Source organism: Dermacentor variabilis, chromosome 2, assembly GCF_050947875.1.
Source record: "Dermacentor variabilis isolate Ectoservices chromosome 2, ASM5094787v1, whole genome shotgun sequence".
In the NCBI taxonomy this organism is placed as follows: Eukaryota; Metazoa; Arthropoda; class Arachnida; order Ixodida; family Ixodidae; genus Dermacentor; species Dermacentor variabilis.
In genome coordinates this window covers 151,439,561-151,461,003 of record NC_134569.1, presented here as the reverse complement: position 1 = coordinate 151,461,003, position 21,443 = coordinate 151,439,561, and the positions used below count along the sequence as shown (strand labels likewise).

Here is a 21,443-nt window from a genome sequence, read left to right as displayed (position 1 = left end):
ACACCGGTTATGCTTGTCGCAAGCAGGATTTGCAGAAGCACGCCAGTGCATAAGGTGGCGCTAATGAGCTCGCAGCCTCGTCGGTAGAATGCAGATCGATAGATCGAGATGTTTCGTGTATACTTGATTCCTGGTAAGGGCTAACGTTGTTTTCTTTTCTCTCTTTTGCATTGTTACCTGATAAAGGATAACGAAAGTTATTTCGCCAGGACCACGACATTGTCAAAAAAAAAAAAACACTGAAAGCTTATTTAAAACCTGGTTCAAGTCGCTTGTAAACACTTCGTGCTCAAAGGAATGCGAATGACTGAAACAGATCTAAGAACCTAAAGTCAAATTAAGGAGGGCGTGAAAGCTATCCCCACTTGTTCCCTAGCCAAGCCGTTCTTAGAGACAGCCAGCAAACTACCAAACCGGACGTTCATCTGGCTGTCTATTTTGCTATTACTGTGTTTGCAATTTTTGCTTTCTGTCTATCAGCAGCCATTTTTAGCAAACAGTGCAGCGCACATTCTAGAATAAGAAAAATAAAAGATTCGACAATACTGCTGCGGATGAGTCACACGACAGTGATTACAGCAATCAAAGCTTTCGAAGAAGTTGTCATTTCTGGTAAACACATCTGAAGATACGCATCTATCCAACATTTATTTTCTGCCGCCTGCAACAAGTGATATAGTGGATTTTGCCTTTGAACTGCTGGGTGTGCTTAATACTGGAAATAAACTAGCTCGTTTATGTAAACGTAATATAATAGACATACCGCATGTCTGCTTGAGACAGATGCCTAGAAGGAAAAAAAGAATGTTCGCCGTGTCATGGAGACCGTAATATGATTATGTTGACGAATTATTCTCAATGACGCCAATTATTCAACGATATTACATAGTTTCGGTGCAAATTCATCGGATTGGAGTTGGATGGGTTGAGGCTACGCATACTTTGAGGCTGCGCATAATTTCTGCATGTGCTACGTTGCCATATAACTATTCCTCATGAATCTCACTCACTGAGCTTGTTTTGCATAAGAAGTATATAATCTGGTAAACGCCTATACCAAAGTCTAGTCTTTCTCACGCCCAAGGCGCCCACCTGACCAGCATCTGTGGATCTGTCGTCCGCACAACGCATCCTTGTTAAATTTCCTTGGACATAACCTTTTATACATGCATATATAACGTGCGCGCATCAAACGTCTTATGCCGTTGGATAAACTTATGAATAAAATAAATAAAGAAAGAAGCTCTACTGAGGTTGCAACAAAGTATCGAGGAACCTGCCATGCATGCGAACAACTTCGCAGACTGTGCGCAAGGGTTCGTAATAGTTTTAAATTGTTGCGACGTATCTGTATCCAAGAATAGCATATACCCGTGGTTACAAGGATCCAGTAAGCACTTTGTACTGTGATTTCTGCTATGGCCGAAAGCAGAGATACAGAAGCGACGAGGGAAAAACTTGCACTGTAAGCCTAAGAAGGAGTGCCGCCGAGGACTCATCTAAATAGTTCTTTCTTCTTGTCCGTGTGCACTTTTGCAAATACCGTATTGCAATGTGGATATAATGTATAAGGAATCAACGAATTCAGTACGCGACAAATTCTTAAGGCGCGTACAAATGCAAATAAGCGCACAGGTATAAGCCAGCCGCATGCGGGGCCAACACCAAGGATGAACACACAGCGGTGCGTGTATTCATGCGCGCCGGTAAGCGGACAGACGATTTCCAGGCTACGACAGCAGTGTGCTCTCGATGCTGAATGGTACACTTGTGAACAATAGATTCTTTTCGCTGATAATAACAGCGCGCTTGCCTTTATCTATCATTTTTACGACAATTAGTGTTTGTCTTCGGCGTGCTCTCTTTGCCCGCACTGTGGAGTGAAAAGGAAGTTAGCCGACTGATTTGCGTCTCTTACTCCATACATATAATTCGCCTGTGAAATATTTTCCATTTTTGCCGCTTCCTTTTCCCTGTCGATGAACAGTAAAAGCATGCACGGCTCGAGATTCTTAAGATAGTGTAACGAGCTGCAACGATAGTTTAAGTGCGCACAACCCTGTTGGAGGCATGACAACGTCGGAGACATACTTGCAGCTATATCGTTACAGAAATGGTAGCGCAATTGTTTTGTTTAAGAGTTTCAGAATTCTCAAGTTGACCATTAGTACAGTACTCGATGACGCATTTTGTTCCCATGGTTTTAATTTTAGTATAAACGTATCAACAACGATGATTGTGTCAAGCTCGTCTGATTAGCTGCCATGGGGTGAACCTCCGCTCGTTTGCGTGTTGCCCGCGGTGACAAATGGTCGGGGGAACCAAGCGAAGCGAAGTTGACAATTGCGGATCAAGGTATATTCTCTTTGTTGGACGAAATCATTTATAATTGAAAGATTCTAGACAGTGACAAGAACGCTCAACTGCAGCACAGTATATAAGGTGGGGAAGAAGCGAGGGATCTGTGCCGTTCATGGTGTTATTGGCAAGAACAGCGTCATCGTCCTTTGTCTTGGCTTTTTCACGTTTGTGTAACACGATAGCAAGCTTGAGATACGTTGAGTAAAGCAACCACTCCACTTGTTTGCTTCTTTATTTTTTTGTTTTGTATTTTTGCCTTTGTAATGCCCTGCAGAGAGTACTTTCACTGTCGCAGCTCCAAGCCAGAAAAGGGTGGCGGTGTGGGACGGTTGGTACGTCTTGACTAAAGGTCGTTTATTGCAGGGAGACACGAGCACTAAAGAGGACACATTGATCGCGCAGGCGCCTGCGGATGCGTGCAATGTATCTTCTTTTGTGCTCGTGTTTTCCTGCGCTCAAACAACTTTAGTCCAAACTATAGAGGAGTATAGACTCACTGCAACCAATAACAGCCCCGACCCACAGCATATCATTACTATTTTCTTTTGCACCATGCCGGGGATGATGCGAGTGAATTCTTGGAGCTTTCAAGAGTTAACTTTCCTATGCCTCTCTACCAAATTGTCTCGCAGAGGGTTCCATCGCCGACCGAGTACCGGAGTAGCGCATCAAGCGGCGGCCGCGGAAGCCAACGAGGGGAGCCATGAGGTTGCAGCAGGCGTCCGCGCTAGTGGCCCTTGTGCTGGCCACCACGCTCAGCATAGCGGCGCAGGCAGTGTACCCGGATGCCGCCCTGTACCAGACGAACATCAACCGGCAAAGCTCGGGCGTCGGAGCGGCGGCCGCCGGAGGCATCGCGTCCACCATCACGCAGGCGAGTACAGACCTCGCGACGCGCGCGGCGTCGCTGACGATGATTTAAGGAAGGCGTACAGAGAAGATCTCGAAGCTTTCCCCACCATGCCTTTGAACGAAGCAACAGTCTATTTGCACGTGCAGCTTTCCCGACTGGGTAGTCGTTGTCGAAGGCTTCAGATGGCTTCGGGGCAGCGCACATGCAAAAGCCTGCGATGCTTCACTAGTGATATGCACAGCCCACGCGGCATCTTGAAACCTTTCCCATTGATCTGAGTGCAGACGTGTTGTGTTTCACCACGTCTCTGTGCATCCTTCCACACGCACTCAGTGCTCACTCTCTTTCTTCTTTCCTCTTTCTATTCCCCTTTCCCTCACCCCAAGTGTAGGGTAGCTAGCCGGGTGCTCGTCTGGTTGATCTCCCTGCATTTCCTGTCCCTGCTCTCTCTCGCTCTCTCTCAGCAAATATCTTTAGCTTGAGTTCATCTACGCGCATATGATAGCTTAAGCACAAGCACGGCCCACAAATCTGCAGACGTTTGTTGCGACTGTTTTTGCGAGCGCAAGAAAGGTTAGCACGATGAATGACGCCGGTTGCTGAACCGTAGCTGAGGTTGTACATTCTGGCTGGGACGACGCTCTTGTCGCACACCGTGACACTCGACGGTGCGCCAAATCTGCTTTGACCTGCAGCTTCAATAGTGATTACATTGAATTGCCCCAAGCTCTTCAAGCGTAGAAAAGTACTCCCTAGAAAGTTCATGCAGATGGCTGGCGGGTTGCTGCGAGGAGCCACACATGTGCGACGGACGGACAGCGACAATGGATGTCAGTGACAGTGGACGTGCACAGCTCTCTGTGCAGATGAGAGGGAAAAAAAGATTCGACGGAGAGTTAGTGATGGTCAGTGTAGAGATGTATGTGCAGCATAGCGGCTTTTCTATAGACCGTTTTTTCGTAGGCGCCGCCATATTGTGAACGCAGTGGCGCCGCCTATGAGCAGCGCCATACTGGCTTGGGTGAAAGCGGTCTTTTGCATGGCAGGTATACGCTTGGCGGCAGTTTCTGGCGTTTGTTTTCGCGGTCGTGCGGTATGTTTTGTATGACGTGCGTCTTCTACGTAGTAAACGGTTCTGTGAGACGTGCTGAAGTGGTTTAAGGCGTCATGGCCGGAATTTCTGCTGGCGTTGAGGTGGACAGAACACGCAGCGCGATGTGTGCGCGCATATTCGAGTCTACAATCAGCCTCGGAGATGGAATGTGCATTTCTGAATGTTCCAGTCACTAATGTGACCTTATTGCAGTATTATCCTCTATTTCTAAGCTGCGGAAACATACGCGACGATCATAACAGCGTGATCGTGGGTACCGTTCTGCTACGATAGGAGCTGTGATGTTATACTTTGGCAAGCGTTCAAACTGTTCGCTGCAGGTTACATAGCGTGACTACTTGGTTCGATGGATGAGGTTTCCGCACCTGAATAAAATAGTTTTGGCAAGTGATAGCAGCATACCTTACAGTCTGAATTACGCTTGTCCAGCAAAGGGACTGTTTACGAACTGCGCGAGCGTCCTAAGCAGTGGTAAGTGCTGGATTACATATATCTTTGTTCTATATACCGCATGGTCCAAGCATACCGCATCAGCGGCTATATATTTATAAACGTTGTGCGGCGTGACTATGCGAGGCCCTATTGCGGCGTTAGCCCGTTTTCTCTTGCTTTTTAGAGAAAGAGGATGATAACCGAATTTCTTTTTCGGTTGTGTTTGTTCCGTTCACTACGACGCACTCACACGCATTACGGAAATTTTGTCCTCAAAAGTAGGCATCGCATTCTTTTTATGCGATCCTTCATATATTATGGCTGTATGCAGGCAAAAAAGGCAATGCCGAAGCGCACAGCTTACATATGTACCGTGCTGGTTCACAAACCGCAGTGATCGCTGTGTTGAGCAGCGCCATCGGCCTCATGCAGGAAGGCTAGCGTAGACATATGGTAATTTGAAGCCTACTAGACTTGAAATGCGCGAGAACGATGCCGGTGCATCACAAATATTTGATTGCGCCTGCCGCTTAGATGTTTCGTGGTTGCCTTAGGTTGGCCGTGCACGAGCATGCGCTCTTATGTTTATGCTTTGCTCCCTACGCCAAGCGATCAGATATTGAGCAGATTTACCATTTCATGCTGCTAATACAGAGACACCGGGTTTAATTGTTGAATTAAAACCGATATAAGTAAAATAGTTCACAACACATACACACACCGCGACTGATAATGTGCGTACACCGCGGCTTATAAAACGCGACACATTTCTGCGTTCCCAAAAGATATTTCCGCCTACTGTAGTTACCGATGCACCGAAAGGCTTCCCTGACGACCTTATATGAACGGACACGGCTTAAATTTCACAATATACCATCTAAAACATCTCAACATCGCTCCGCAGCACGCGACAGCAATACTTTCAAGCAGCGCCCCGCCGGATCGCCCAAGCCAGAGAGGAGGAAAGGCTCTCCGCGCGCCCTATCCTCCTCGCCCGATGAAACGGTCTATAGCCACAGGGCCTTAATACCCGCAGAAGCGCCTAGAAAAGAATCTCAAATGCATTACAGTATGGCATACACATTGAAAGTGTGCACCAATAGCTTCCTATAACGTTCCTGACATGACCGTTTAGAGCTAACACACCCGCCGTGGTTGCTCAGTGGCTATGGTGTTGGGCTGCTGAGCACGAGGTCGCGGGATCGAATCCCGGCCACGGCGGCCGCATTTCGATGGGGGCGAAATGCGAAAACACCCGTGTGCTTAGATTTAGGTGCACGTTAAAGAACCCCAGGTGGTCAAAATTTCCGGAGTCCTCCACTACGGCGTGCCTCATAATCAGAAAGTGGTTTTGGCACGTAAAACCCCAAATATTATTATTAATTATTAGAGCTAACACAAGCTTAAGAAAGGCAAAGCACAAGAACAAAAAAAAAAATCCTTGCTTATCACGCGGCTTGAAAGAAGTTGCGGAACGATCGCTGTGCTTGTGCGATGTACGACGTGTGGGCCGAAAGATGGTGCAATATGCTTTTTTCCTTCCTTTGAGCGATGCTATGTCATATGATATAGCATCGCTTCACATCACATAGACATAACATAGCATATGACGATGCTATGTCATATGACATAGCATCGTGTCATATAACACAGTATCGACACTACACTACACTACGCTACTGGTTGTTTCCGAGGAAACCTACTTGTTATTGTTCAATTCCGTCACACCATGCTTGCGCTCCCCAGTGATTGACATTACGGCCGATGCAAATAACCTAGACGGAGGACACACAGGAATCGCAAACTGAGAAGTTCTTACTCAGCGCTTCTTGCGCGCCTTTCAACTCAGAGAAAGCGTACACTCAGGAGCCCTTTCAGACACTGTCTGTGCGACCTTTCTATGATAGGCAGCGCAATTGTCCAATACATGCAATGCTAACTTATTGCCAGTCTGCGCTTGTGTACTTCGCATAAATTTCCGTGCATACTGTTCTTCGTCACGCGTCGCTGCGCTATGTGAATCGAAACAAAGTTCAAGTGGTCCACTCAAACTCATTATTGATCTTTCGCAACCCGGGTGTCACTTTTGGGCGTTCCGACTACTCGACAGAACTCGTCTCCTCCGCGCAGGGCCTCTCCGGGCTGATGTCCGGCCTGATCACGTCGCTGCCGTCGATGCTGACCAACGCGGTGCCGATGCTGCTGATGCTCGGGCTGGGCGGCCTTCTGCTTCCACTTCTGGGCGTGAGCCTGTTCTTCCGCGAGGGCCAGAAGAGGACCTTCAGCCTGCCGTCCATCAACCCGGCCATCCTGGACGGGCTCGCCGACGTGCTCGACCGCGTCACCAAGGCCATCGAGCAGGGCGAGAAGAAGTACGCCACCAAGAACAACTGAGGGGGAAGAGGGGGCGCCACCCTCCCGCTCCTCCTGGACGTCACGCAACCACCGCCACCTCTGTAAATAGGACGCTGCCAAACTCTCCCTCATGTACAGGTGAGCGTATATACCAAACAGCGTGCTATTGCTCTCCCGCGGCGACTTCGTTGCGTGTTTGTTTGCATTCATTTCTAGACACACAATGACGTTGCGAAGAAAAGATAACCCCGGGAGGCCCACGTCGAGTGCCGGGTAGGGAATGGAGGGGGGGGGGCAGCATCTGCCGAAAGCGGATTACATCGCGTATGCAGTAACTCGTCAATCACCAATCGCGTGTCGGTTGCAATCTCATGCTTACATCTACCCTCGATCATGGGAGAGTCAGCAATTTTTTTTTGCGCTTGCTTTCCGGCGTCTCGCACATCATAATTCAAATTATGAAGTAGAAGCGCTATAGGAGATTGTTCAAACCGGCCCATCGTTTAACTCATAGAACTACGCTACTGTTTATATATGAGTGCCAGTGCAAATGTTATATAACGCTGACGATGCTAGAGTGCTAGGGCCCTTCATATGCGAAATGCTTTTCTGCCAATATTTAAAGCACGCTCATCGAAACTCTTTCATATGACTCGGAGCTTTTCGCATCAACCAGCACACAGCTGAGAACGCTCGCTCTGCCGGTCAGGCGTTTAAATAAATGATGAGTTTCATTTAGGCCAATAGCCATGAGATGTTATGGACCATAAGCTACTCATTTTTACATGCAATGGGCTTGGGCGACACTGTGTGCTCACTTTTTGACTACATGGAGCCTGTTACGCGACATGAGGAAGCAAATATTTTTTATCTTAGTCTCATATTGAGAAAAACAATGACGAAAGAAAAATGCGTTGGACTAACCGGCAACAGTTGTCTTCCATAAGTGGCAGCAGGACTTCCTAACCTTAACACATATCATATGAAGGATGCTCGTGTAGTATTACTGAGAAACTTATAGCGTTTGCAATTGACGGCCAGTCTTCACACCAGCATTGTGCACACGCGCACGTTTTTCGCGCACTATCTTCTGCAAAGTGTCTCTTTGGCGAGTTACTTCTGCATTATGCCAAACCGGCGCGTAGTAGCCTGGACAGAATACACCAGGAAAGGCACACGAACGCTGACCAGCGCTATACTCCGGTCCATCTTTGAAACGGCTTTAGCGTGTACGTATAAAAGCAGGTTACGAAATCGTGACAACAGCAATCTGCGTCCAGTGCCTGACCGCTTGGTTTTGTTTATAAGTACCATCCTTGTGCGTGCTATGCGATCTCTTAAGCGAGGGGATGACGTACAGGTAGGGGAAGGAATAAGATAGGAAGCAACCTATTCTTTGGCGGCCCAAATGCTGCGTTGCGTCGTACTCCTATCGGTAGGCCTTTTAACTTGACAGCTAGCGAGGCCGAGACAGTAAACGGGATCTAGCGAGCCAAGGAACAAAACGAAAACCGTGTCCGCCGCCACGCGTCGTTACGTCTCCTTCGGAGAGAACCAGACTGTCTCGTAACACGGTCACCCAGTTCTCACACGGGTTTGTATACGGCAGCCGGCGTATTTGGCATACGTATCCGGTCGCGGCACGACCGCTCCCCTTTCGCGAGGCTGGTCCGATCGCACGCTGTGGCCGCGTCGAAGAGCCCCACCGCTCGCTCCTCCGTCGCTATCTTTATCGACCTGATTATTTTGCGGCGCGGCAGTTTTCGTACTGGCTTGCAACTGGTTCTACGACGGTGGAATCCTTGCACGCGCGTGTTGCTCCTTGTTCGCATTTCCCGTGTATCACGGCGCAGCTTTTTCATGTGTGTGGCCGTGCCCTTACAAGAGGCTTCATTTGTTTATGTGGTGTCCGAGCGGGCCACGTTGATGGGTTAGCGAGTACCTGTGCAGCTATTGCCCGATTTGTACTATTTCTATCGCCAGTACCGTCTTCTCGGCTCCTCGTGATCAGCTAGCTTACTGCCTGTTCGTTTGCTTCACGTAATCAGACAGCCTCTTTGAAATAGTTTGATATCTTTAGGTAAAACTCTTGCTTGGGCTAGTTGGTTCATGCTTGCAGTAGTAAAGGCAAGGCGCAGAAGACCAGGACTCAAGAAGAAGAACACAAACGACAGGACCGGCGCCACTCGGACTTGAGTATTTTGCATACGCGCCTGACGTGCCCAGAAGATGGTTCCAGGATGCCGAAGATAGACTGTACTTTCAAAGGCACCGTCTTCTGGGCGCGTCAGGCGCGTATGCAAAATACTCAAGTCTGAGTGGTGCCGGTCCTGTCGTTTGTGTTCTTCTTCTTGAGTCCTGGTCTTCTGCGCCTTGCCTTTACTACTTCGAGCATGAACCAACTAGCCCAAGCAAGAGTTTTACTGGAGCATATTTTTTCTACATTGGGCCATTTCTTTCAACAAAGCTTTCGCACCGATCCCGCCAATGTGTGCGTCAACCTGATCGCCGTCTCAGCTTGCCAGTCTCGAGTGGTGTCGTATTGCTTGAGAAAAAAACTGGTGCCTTTGGAAGTACATTCTATCTTCGGCGCCTTGGAACCGTCTTCTGGGCACGTCAGGCGCGTATGCAAAATACTCAAGTCCGAGTGGCGCCGGTCCTGTCGTTTGTGTTCTTCTTCTTGAGCCCTGGTCTTCTGCGCCTTGTCTTTACTACTGATATCTTTAGCCCGCATTATTTTCTCCGGTTGCATTTTAACAGTCATGTCATGCTCAGTTTGTTACAGTGAATGTTCTCATTCTTCATAAAAGTTTGTTGATTCTAGTTTAATCAGCTGAGCCTACAAATTTTTTTGACGCCAACTTGACCGCGGTATTAGGCCTCATTCGCACAGTCTTCAAACGTTCCGTCACGTCGTCGTCACGTGAAAAAAAAGAAAGAAGGAAAGAAAAAAGCGAGCAGCAGGCGCTACGGAGCAGTGTAGGAAAGGCAACGGCAGTGGTGACGTCGACAACAGCACGGTTTTGTACAGTGTCGACTGACCGGTTCCATGTTCGTCTAAACCTAGATATACGTATGGCACATTATGAATTCAGTCTGATAAAGAATTGTTAAATAACGTCAAACCTGTTAAACAAACCATCGAAATGCACAGCTGGGTATTCGATGTGCCACCCGTGTAACGCAGGTGTAAAGAAAGCAGAGGTCGCTTCCGTTGCCAGCTTCAGCTTTGTAAAATGACTGCATTTAGCGACGGTTCCCTTATTTCTGATTGTTCCATTTCGTAGGGGCGGGGCTCTGTCGCCGTGATGGCGACGGAAACGTAGAGCCCCCTCTACGTCGGTCGCCGGCGACCCGTTTTCGAGGAGAAAACGACTCCGAAACCCTCTCCCCTGACGAAAGCCGGTGCCGTGACGGGGACCCCGAAGGAACGTTTGACAGCTGTTTGAATGAGGCTTTAGGCTCCGTTCATACTGTTATGACGGCAAACATCGTGCGCGGATATCGCAACGAATTCTTAATAAGCACATGTCTTCATTGGTCAATCCGCACTCGGTCGTCACGTCTTAGATAAGTTAATTGTGTATTTTGAGCCTGGCACTATCGTGGTTGTCTTGTCCGCCTACGGCGAAGCGTTCTATTTTGTCGTTAACTTCTATTCAACGACTATTGAAACCAACGACGGTTAAAATCCGTGAGCTTGAAACCAATGGACCTCGAGGATTTCAACGGTTGTTAGTTTCACTGATCGCTGAAAGTAGGCATGCGGCAAATAAAGACAGGAATGAACAACTCCAGGGCAACTAGTCTCTCCGCGCTATGCACCACGTGTATACAATGTACAACAAGCCGAAAGGTACAAGTCAAGGTGTAGATGCCGGCATATTGAAAAACACTGTGGGCAAGAAGGGATGCGCTTGGCTGGCCGACGTTTCAATAGCCCTACTTACTTTTGCGAAAGGCGGTCTTGCCCATCATTAGTGCACTAGCAACCACGTAAAACTAATAAACTCGAAAACTAATAAGGCTCGAAAGATCACAGCGCCACTTCTGACGAAGGCAAGCCCATTTAGTTAAAAGTCTACCATGCAGCATATTCGAAACGGTTTACCTGGTTCGACCCTTCTTCTTTAAGCAGAGGAGTTGAACGATTTTCCATCTGTTTTCACTTCCATCTCCTATTTATAGATGACGCCTCTAACATCACACGTCACGCTACTTGTTCAATTTTTGCTGTTCCCATGGAAACATGGGAACATGGCGCGCCGAAGGACTTCTCGTGGGGATGCGCGTGGCGCAATCGCACAATTAAAAGTTCTACTAACGCGATTCTGTATGTTAGGCGCAGATTAGAACGCAGTGGTACGAAAAAAAAAACCACTTCGCATATATATGAAAATCTGATCAACTGATACATCAAAGACAGCGCCGCTGTAGAAGCGAGTTAGTTCCCACACTTAGTTCGTCGGAAGTACAAGGAGAGATGACCTCCAACCTGGAGGCGGCAAATCGCGACTTGAGAAATATAAATTACTGATTTCTGACATAAAAAAAAAGAAATACCGCCCAAAGAAGCCGCTGTCCATTCGAATGAAGTACACGCAAAGTAACCTTTATTTTATAATTATCTATAATTGCGTTTCAAGGCAACAAATTCGGCACTCTGACGCATGTTGCGTTGCTGGACGTTCGTTGATTGACATTTCGTACCGAGCACGCTGCCATGCACGCCGCAGTCGCATCCTGCAAAACAGTGTCAATAAAAACTAAACGCACGAATAATGGGCCGAACGCAGCGCTTGAAAAGCTCAGCTGCTGATATCAGTGCGGTAGGTTTGTTTGCTACTACTTTATTGAGCATTGCTCGCACGATGTGGTTTAGCTCTTTCTGCATTGCTTTTCCGACACACACAGTCTCGTCTGCTTTCTCCTCCCGCTAACCGGACTGGCAGGAACAGTTTTGTTTCGAAGAAGGTGACGCAGTTGCGAAAGCTTCGTTGAACTAAGTCTACGTTTCCTTTTCGGTGACTCCCCAAGGCAGGCTTTCTTGCATGGGCCACTTAAGGGCAGCTGCGCGAACTTAAGAGCAGTTTTTGTGTCTTTACCATATTCCTAAACTTCCTCTGTAACACGTAGACTTAGGGAAACCGGCCTATTCATTGACAGTATAACCCTCTTAATATCTAAAACATAGGTAAGCTACGTAAGCTAGTATAGTTGCAGTGACTATTATTATGTTTTTTCTTTCTTTAAGAAGTGATGTTTCCGGGATGCTCACATATTTTGTTTTCCCTATTACATCTCTCTATTTCTGCATTAGAACGAAATAAATGTTTTAGATAGAGTTTTGCCCTACGATAATAATAATAATAATAATAATAATAATAATAATAATAATAATAATAATAATAATAATAATAATAATAATAATAATAACAATAATAGTTGCAAAAAATGACGCTCGTACTGAAAACTATAAACCAATGCGGCTAACTTAACGCCGTTAGAATTTCCCACTGTGTATAACCTAGGGTACGCAATAACAAACAAGCGAAAACTTCTTGCATACCTGAGTTCGAATGCAGCTCCTGAACAGGAGAGCCGGAAGAGCTCCGTAAATTATGTTTAAAGCAAAATACCGACAAATCGCTAGTAGCAAACGGCGGAACGCTCGAGAGACTGCGCGAAGTAAGCGGTGTTGGGGGGGAGGGGGGTGTTCGATAGCAGCGGTGATCGAGTGATTAGGCCGAGGGAAGCGCTCTAGGCGCCGAGCAACGAGATTGGGAGGACGCCATCACCACCAGGCGACGGAAGGAAGGAAGCTAAGCAAGGCCCGAGGAGGTGGGGGCTCAGTGGCTACATGTCCGGGTCACGGGGCGGTGTTTTGTTCACACACACGCACGCGAGGTCACGGGCACGCGCGCGCGTACGTGCACGCGCGCGCACACACAGGGCGCACCGGCGGCAGCCGCGCGGCATCCAGGAAACGGCCTGCCGTTGTTGCGGCGGCCCCGGCAGACGCGGCCCGGGGCGTGGAGAGGGGAAGGGAACGCGCCGCCCTTGACCTTGCCTCACGGCGGCGCCGTAAGCCGCGCAAGTGGGCCGAGAGCTGCCTCGAAAAGTCACGGCCGCCGGTCGTCGGCTCCGAGTGACCCACATAGCCTGCACCCCCTCTCTCTCCGCTTCTCCGCCGGAATGGGAGACCAGCCACCGTAGGTTGGGAGCGTCGGGTCCAGGCTTCGCCGAAGGGGGGGGGGGGAGGGGGGCGGAGGGGACACTTTAGTGCGCCTTCGATGGGGCTCGTTTATTGGTGTACCCTGTATGGCAGGTTATTGGGGCCCCGGGCACTGGACAGATTGGCCTCGCGGCTATATTAGCTTGGGTAACGGTACAATGTAGATACAGAAGTTTTCAGGAAGAGAAAGAAAGAATAAGGAGATGTAGGCAGGACGCTAGACTAAAGAAGCATGTACAGCACACTTGATTGGCTCAAGCAGGCTAGGTGAACATTTGTCGCCGCATAAGTTCGACAGTGAGGTCAATAAATCATCATCATCATCTCCTTCTTCCAACACGACGTGTCTATGCAAGCCGCTTGGGCTACGACGAAAACCAGACGCTACTACGTAACAGCGACACCCACGCGTACGTTTCATGGCTTACCTGAACCTGATAAAGGAAGTGTTGCCCAATCCACGGCAACGTCGTTGGAACACATATGGCATGCACTATAGCGCCCAATATGACTTGCAACACGAGAACTCGTGTGTAGCAGTAGCCTGCGGCCGGAAGAAAATTCTAGTCACCTACTTGATGAGTCTAGTTAGTACGCCGGAAAGAAATACCCGTTTTTATGTTGCTTCGGCGTACACGATTTCTTTTTGCGTTTTCAGATAAAAGAAAGGCCCATAATGCCTCAGTACTATTACTTTTAATTTTCTTTTATAAGGTACGACAAGCTTGACAAGTTTGTGAAATTTCGATTATGTACATGGGGAAGCCTTCGTGTTTTAACGCTCGCTTGCTGCTCGCCTTCGTCATTCTCTCCCGCCAAATTTTTAAGGCTACATATGTCAGAGGGCGAGCCGTCCGGAACCTATGCTCGTAAGCAGTGTGAGCTTATACTTATCTCCCAAACACAATGACCTTTTAGTGGACTAGCACGTGATATTCAACGGTTTCCTTATTAATATGATTTTATTTACGCGTTGACTACTTCAATTCGCAATCGCCTAATACATAAAGCTTGTACAACATAAAGCTTGTACATGAAGTTTAGGCACACTTATATCTCTCAAGCGCAGAGACTTTTTTAAGGAACATCGCATGATCTTTAACGGCTACTTTCATTTTATACTGTAACGACTACTTTTATAATGACTACTTTCATTTTGCATAATGTCCTTACATTTGGTCTACACCCTTCTTGAGTCATTTAGTACGTACCACTGGGTACGGTGCTCATTCTTGGCCAAATGCTTCGGTATGGGTACGTTCCGCTGTGACACAAGAAATAAAGCTTTAAACGTATTAAAATTCTGGTGCCTCACGTGCCAAACCCACGATCTGATTATGAGGCAAGCTGTTGCGCGGGGCCTACGGAATCGTAATTTCGACCATGGGGTTCTTTAGGATGTTCTTCTTTTTTTTTGCATTTTGTCCCCATCAAAACGTGGCCGCAATCTCAGGGATCGAACCCGCAACCTCGATCTCAGTAGCGCAGCGCCATAGCCGCTGGACTGTACCGCGGCGCGTTAAGCATTAAATGTATTTAGACGCAGTAAATGTCGTAAATCTCTGCACATAAGCCTCTTATAACTATTCGTCCCTCGACAGGCTTCATGAAGCGCCTTCGTCCTCGTGACCACATTGCGTCAACGTCTCACACTGTGCGTAACGCCTGATTCGCTTTTTACATTTCCGCGTAGCTCTGCAGTTAGCTTAGCTATACTGCATAGACATAAACATAGCATGGCATTACACGTTGCGTAGGATGAAAATGACCACAAAATCGCTTGCGTCGCACTTTGTTGAGTAGCATCAGATCTGAACACCTTTCTAAAACTATTCTCGTGTATGCGCGTGTAGTTCTCCCTCCCTCCCTCCCTCCCTGCGCGTCATCATCAGCACCAGCTTAAACTTTAAAGTTTCGTGAGGGAATGCGAGGCTATGCCTCGAGGAGTTGACGCGACTCCGTGGCTACAGATTCAGCTTGACGGGAGAGTTCAGAGTGAGAACTTCGGCCTGGCCTGGTTGGTCCGTTCCGTTTAAGCTTGTTGAGAGCTACAAAACCGACCAAACTAGAACTCTATGAAAGCTAGGTAGCTGATACGCCTATGGCAGTCACACAGCTCTGCCACGGCGCTATGAGGCTATGCCGTGAGGAGTCCCAAACAAAATGCATATTGCAGTCGTCTTGAGTTACTTATGGCATATTCGGGTGGCCATTGGAGAGAGCCGCGACCGTGCTACGAAGGCGATGAAAAACAGCGTTAAAGCTGTATTACACGAATGAACGGGTATTGAAGTGATGATCGTGCTTCCTTATCTTCTGTGGAGCCTTCTTACGCTAGTAGTAACTCCTAAATTGCTCTTTCACGTGATCTTTGCAGCGCTGCCAGAACGCACTGCAACGACCACTCGAATATGCCATTAGTATGTTTCTTTTGTAGCCGTTTACCAAAACAGGTTAATGCCCGTTAAAGAAAAATAAAAGCTAATGCCTGCTAGCCCTTTCCCAAAACGCTAACCTATCTAAAAAAACATACGAGGGTTGTTCAATAAAGACTGAGACTGATGCTCTGAACGCATTATTTGTGAAAATTATTCATTGGCACTTTCGCCTCTTTCTATAGGCTCCCCAGTAAGTTAAATTCACGCGTCCCGCCGTTTATGCAAAGCTTACATAACGTGAGTGAAGTATTCATTTGAAACCTACTTTCATATCGCCTCCACTGCGTTCACTACGCCTGGTTCTATGCCTTGTTCCATGTCAGAGAAATGTCCCTTTTTTTTACCCTTCCCCGAAGAATCGCAACAATCCCCTTACACATTTCGCAGCTCAGACGCAACAGTGTCCGATTTCTTTGTACACCTCACGGTAACAGGGGGCATTGTTCTGACATGGAAGAAGGCGTAAGGACATTGGAGGCGCACTCAGAATTTGCTTTCGCCTTACGTGCATTTATTATTTTCTTTATTTCAGCAGAAAACTAGCCCGTGTGATTTCTTTCGTTGTCGTTTTCGTTGTTGCTCTCCACTCACGGTGCGTGTCTCTCCCCCTCGGCCCCCTCTCCCTCTGTTCGCAGTTCCTGTCCGAAACAACGCCCGTGCCTTCCGACAGACTAACTCCGTGTCCGCCCCTTCATCTGGCTCCAAGAGTGACGGGTGCCGTCGCCGTCGCGCCGCCGCCCACGTTCCTGCCTCATCTCTCGTTCGTGCCTGAAGCCTGTCGCTCGCCACCCGTGCTCGCGCTGTGCGCGTCCGGCGCTTTGCGTCTTTTTTTTTTTTTTTTCCAGATTGCTCATTCCACCTCGTCACGTGTTCCGTGTGCCGCCCTCGAACTCGTTTTGCCCGTGTTTTGCCGGCGTCTGGCGGCCTGTCGTGTGCTCTATCGATAATCGCGCTGTTTGTTTGTGTATTGTTAAGAGCTCCTTCGTGTGATTCGACGCGCGTAGGTAATTTATTAGTCGTAGACCTCGGTGCGTTGGCGACGTGCTACGGCTCACGCTAAGCACGCTTTTCCGAAACAACGGGAAACAGCACCAATATCGAAGCAACGACACCTTCAGGGGCAATTTTCAGTTCATACTCACTTTGTGTCGTCGCAGGCGATATTTTTTAAAATTCTTTTTTTTTTGGTCTTCGTTTGTCGTGTTCTTCATTGATATGACGCTTGTGTGTTTAATCACTAGCATATAGCTGTAGCTTGTGTTTTGCAAAAAGTGATCCAGAAAAAAAAAACGAGTGCGCATTATTTATTCGTGCTTTTGTCTTTTATGTGTGCATATTCTGTACGTGTGCAAATGCTCGAACTGTGTGTTGTCTGTTGTTGTTTCGATTTGTTTCTAGCAATTAAAGAGAAATCTGCAGTGAGTGGGTGGTGTATTTGTGGCAGCGACAAAGTGCAATGCCACCGCAATGCTTATTTCGCAGGGCGAAGGTGGCACAAAGATCGTAAGTTTAAAGAAAACTATACACGGTCTCGATATAATTGAGCAGCGAGTTGGCTAATGATCTATGCAGTTAGCAGGGCACGACTACAGCTTACTGAGCGAAAACTACACTTGGTCAAAGAAGGATACGTGACGCGAGAGTAAGCCAAAGTACTCACCGTCAGTTTCGTTGCGCAAATCTAGCCTTCGCTCCGTTATTTGCGTTTACCTTATTTGTTTGAATCAAAATTGATGCCTTTATTTGTAGTTTCTTGCAAGATGTCTGCGACAGAACTCTGGGTGTTCTGGGAATCGAATGTACGGCTTCATAGTAATGCATGTAGGTAGCAAGCATTGATGATGTCTTTAGCAATGCGTTCGAGGACTGCGACTACGTCATTCTAATGAAAAGCAAGACTGAGAAAGTGTGCCCCCTGAGCCTCTCATGTGCCACCTCACAAGCCGCACATCGCTAAACGTCAACGGTGTGCGGAAGCGGACGCGGGAATGAAAACTGATAAAGAAAGAGTGTCACTGTTTAACTGACGTCGCAACCTTCTCGACAGTGGTGCAATTAAAAAAAAAACAAAGGAAGAAGTGAGGAGAACGCGTTGTGCGGAAATAGAGAAGCTATGCAGGCAACGTATGCGCAAGTAAGACCGCTCCTGAAAAAAAAAGAAAAAAAGAAGACGTCCCCCGTTCTCATCATGCAGCGTTACCTTTGGCTAGGCAAGCTTATTCACAACAGGAATATAAAACAAAATGCACCACTGAGCGGCAAATTCGAGCTCGCTTTTCTGCTTTTATTCTATTTTGCGATTGGGCAAGTGCGAAAGCTTCGCACGTACAAGCAGCGTTGATTCAGCGTCCGCTCTTAGAAGCGCAAAGCCCAAAAAGCGCTGTCAAACGCGTCCGGAACGCTTGACGCATATTTGGCATACGCTTGGCGCAGTACCACAAGTAGAGAAGCTCTGTCCCTGTAGCTTTCCCCTCGTTGCCAGAGAAAGTTGACCGCGGTACACAGAGGAACAAAGTGACAAGCAGACGAATGACGTCGGGGTAACTGACGATGGCCAGTGGGCTTGTGGCACGGTAGCAAGCTGCTGATGTGTCATGCGCGATCCCCTAAAACATCTGACAGCCAGCATAGTGTAAGTAGGAATGTAAAACTCCTCGACTTTTTCGATATTCCCGTCGGCTTATACCCGAGGCACCTTCTTCATGTTTCCGGACATTTCGTCTGCTGGGTAATGGCTTAGGTTTCAGTAAATACTGTAAATTTAATGAGCGTGGATGTAGGTGCATATATATATATATATTGTAAGCATAAAATTTCCGGATAAAATTTCCGCGGTGCTCAACTTTCCACGTCCACTTCGTGCAAAAGAACTGCGCAGCTTCATTGGACTCGCCTCATACTTTCGACGTTTTATCCGGAACTTTGCCAGCATTGCCTCGCCCCTCCACAAGCTCCTTGCTAGTTCCAGTTCCTTCGATTGGAACGATCAGTGTGAAGCCGCGTTCCAAGAACTCAAGCGCGCACTAACATCCCCACCTGTTCTTTGTCATTTTGATGACAAGGCGCCCACATTAGTGCATACTGACGCCAGCGGTCACGGAATTGGTGCCGTACTGCTGCAGCGCGACCACGAATTTTGCGAAAAGGTTGTTGCATATGCAAGCCGCACTCTCAGTTCCGCGGAAAAGAAGTACTCGATAACCGAACAAAAGTGTTTGGCTGTTGTCTGGTCCATTCAGAAATTTCGTCCATACCTCCATGGTCGACATTTCACGGTTGTGACCGACCACCATGCCCTATGTTGGTTGTCGACGATCAAAAACTTGTCCGGGCGCCTTGGCCGCTGGATACTCCGATTGCAAGCATATGATTTCAATGTCATATATAAGTCCGGACGGAAGCACCAAGATGCCGATGCTCTTTCACGATGCCCATTACCACCATCATCGGAGCACATCACATCACCTTGTCAAATTGGCCGCACGGAGGACGCTTCGTCTCTTACACCGATGTCTTCCTTGACTTCACCAAACCGCCTTTCAGTGCTTTCCACTCACCAGCGCGCCGATTCCTATTGCCATAGTATCATCAATCGCCTTAGCGGTGTTTCATCTCCGCCCAATGCCAGGCTACGGAAACAACTCAAACTGTTCAAGTTTGAAGACGACGTGTTCTACCGGTACATTTTTCACCCAGAAGGCCATCGATGGGTTCCCGTTCTACCGCGCTCTCTTCGCGCTGCAGTTCTGTAGGCCTCACACGATGACCCGACGTCAGGCCACTTGGGTTACAACAAAACACACGAGCGCATACGCAGCCGATTCTATTGGCCAGGCCTTTCCACGAGCATAGCTAGATATGTTGCCTCGTGCACGCTTTGCCAACACCGTAAGCGACCTACTACTGCTCCGGTCGGGACCCTACAACCACTTCCTTGTCCAGCACAACCCTTCTCTGTCGTCGGCATTGACCTTTTCGGGCCACTCCCACCTACTCCAGACGGCAATCGATGGATCGTCACTGCTGTTGACCATTTGACCCGGTACGCTGAAACAGCCTCAATACGCTCAGGAGCTGCCTCAGAAGTAGCGGCCTTCTTCTTGCAGGCTGTCTACTTACGTCATGGGGCGCCTCACGTTCTTTTGAGCGACCGAGGCAAGACATTTCTTTCAAGCACTCTTAATCAAGTTCTGCAAGCGTCCAACACCGTGCACAAGACAACTTCTAGCTACCACCCTCAAACCAACGGCCTATAACAGAGCGATTTCATCGCACGCTGTGTGACATGCTATCCATGTATATTCAACCTGATCATCGTAACTGGGATGCGATTCTCCCATTTGTAACATTTGCGTACAACACGTCTGTTCAACGGACCACCGGATACTCTCCGTTTTTCTTAGTATACGGCCGCCATCCAACCTCATCACTCAACGTTTCTTTCTTCTCTGGCCCCGTCAACGCTTCACCATTCATTTGCGACCAGTTTGTGTCTCGTCTTGCCCAATGTCGTCGTCGCGCCCGTATGAACACTGCAGCCAGCCAAGACGATCGCAAACATCGGTACGATGCCTCTCATCGCGCCGTTTCCTACCGCCCTGGTGACGATGTGCTCCTATGGACCCCTGCGCGAACACCCGATTTATGTGAGAAGCTTGAGTCTCGATATCTTGGCCCCTACAAAGTCATCGAGCAGACCTCGCCGGTGAACTATCGCGTTACACCTGTTGAGGCCCCAACCGACCGACGCTGCCGCGGAACAGAGATCGTGCACGTTTCTCGCCTGAAGCCCTTTCATATCCGTTCCACTGTCTAATGTGCGGCCAGGCTGGCCGCTTCCGTCCACGGGGGAAATTAGTGTAAGCATTTATGCGGACTTCATCTTCATCTGTACAAAGTCATCATCAATCATCGGCTCGTGTTCGTTTTTGCGTCGGCGCCATTTTTCCTTCTTGGAATAAAGCGTCGTCTCAACTGTGGTATTTCAATATATATATATATATATATATATATATATATATATATATATATATATATATATATATATATATATAGTTGCGCACGTATTTATGAGGCAAACGAAGACCGGTGAACATGTTTGCGGTCCCGAGTTGGAAAAGAGGAAGAGGACGACTTTGACATCTTCAACGAGCTGGCCGCTCTTGAGCTCACCTTCGCGACTTAAACGGCCCCCTTCAGCCGTAAGGGTGATAAACGGTCTCTTTCGCGCGAAACAATATATGGGCTGGAATAGTGGAAGTTTTACCGCTCACTGCACTACACACGATATGCACACACACACATAAACAAATAAAGAAGCCTGCCTAAAATGCCACGTTACAATCTCAGATTGTTTGCCACGACTGAGAGCACGCATCGAATCAGGTGAGTATGATACTCGTCTTCCTTTGTATAATGATGCTTCATATTATCTAACAAGCGCAGAAATTTACGTTCACACGAGGACAAAAAAAAAAGAAAAAAAGAAAGGCGCTTTTCTGCCCTCGTGTGTATATGGATTTCTGCACTGGTTGGTCCAATATGGATCGCAATTCCAGTTCGCTCAGTTCAGCACAATAATATTATGAGTCACTGCCTCAGGCACCTCCTTAAGCGCTCTCAGTATCACTGCTTCATATGAGAAGAAAGAAAAGT

The 21,443-nt window shown here is 47.9% G+C and overlaps 1 protein-coding gene across 1 annotated transcript; it reads left to right on the top strand.

The window, feature by feature from the left end:
* Nucleotides 1-3,064: 3,064 nt before the first annotated feature.
* LOC142570504 (uncharacterized) lies at nt 3,065-17,211 on the top strand. The gene is made up of 3 exons (XM_075678886.1): nt 3,065-3,235; nt 6,891-7,253; nt 16,424-17,211. The coding sequence occupies exons 1-2, from the start codon at nt 3,065-3,067 to the stop codon at nt 7,152-7,154; spliced, it is 435 nt and encodes a 144-aa protein (XP_075535001.1). The 3' UTR covers nt 7,155-7,253; nt 16,424-17,211.
* The last annotated feature ends 4,232 nt before the right edge of the window (nt 17,212-21,443 follow it).

Excerpts from the sequence above, each read along its gene's own strand:
- LOC142570504 (XM_075678886.1), top strand. The coding sequence starts at position 3,065 with ATGAGGTTGCAGCAGGCGTCCGCGCTAGTGGCCCTTGTGCTGGCCACC. Across the intron at positions 3,236-6,890 it reads TCGCGTCCACCATCACGCAG|GGCCTCTCCGGGCTGATGTC; the intron begins GCGAGTACAGAC and ends TCCTCCGCGCAG.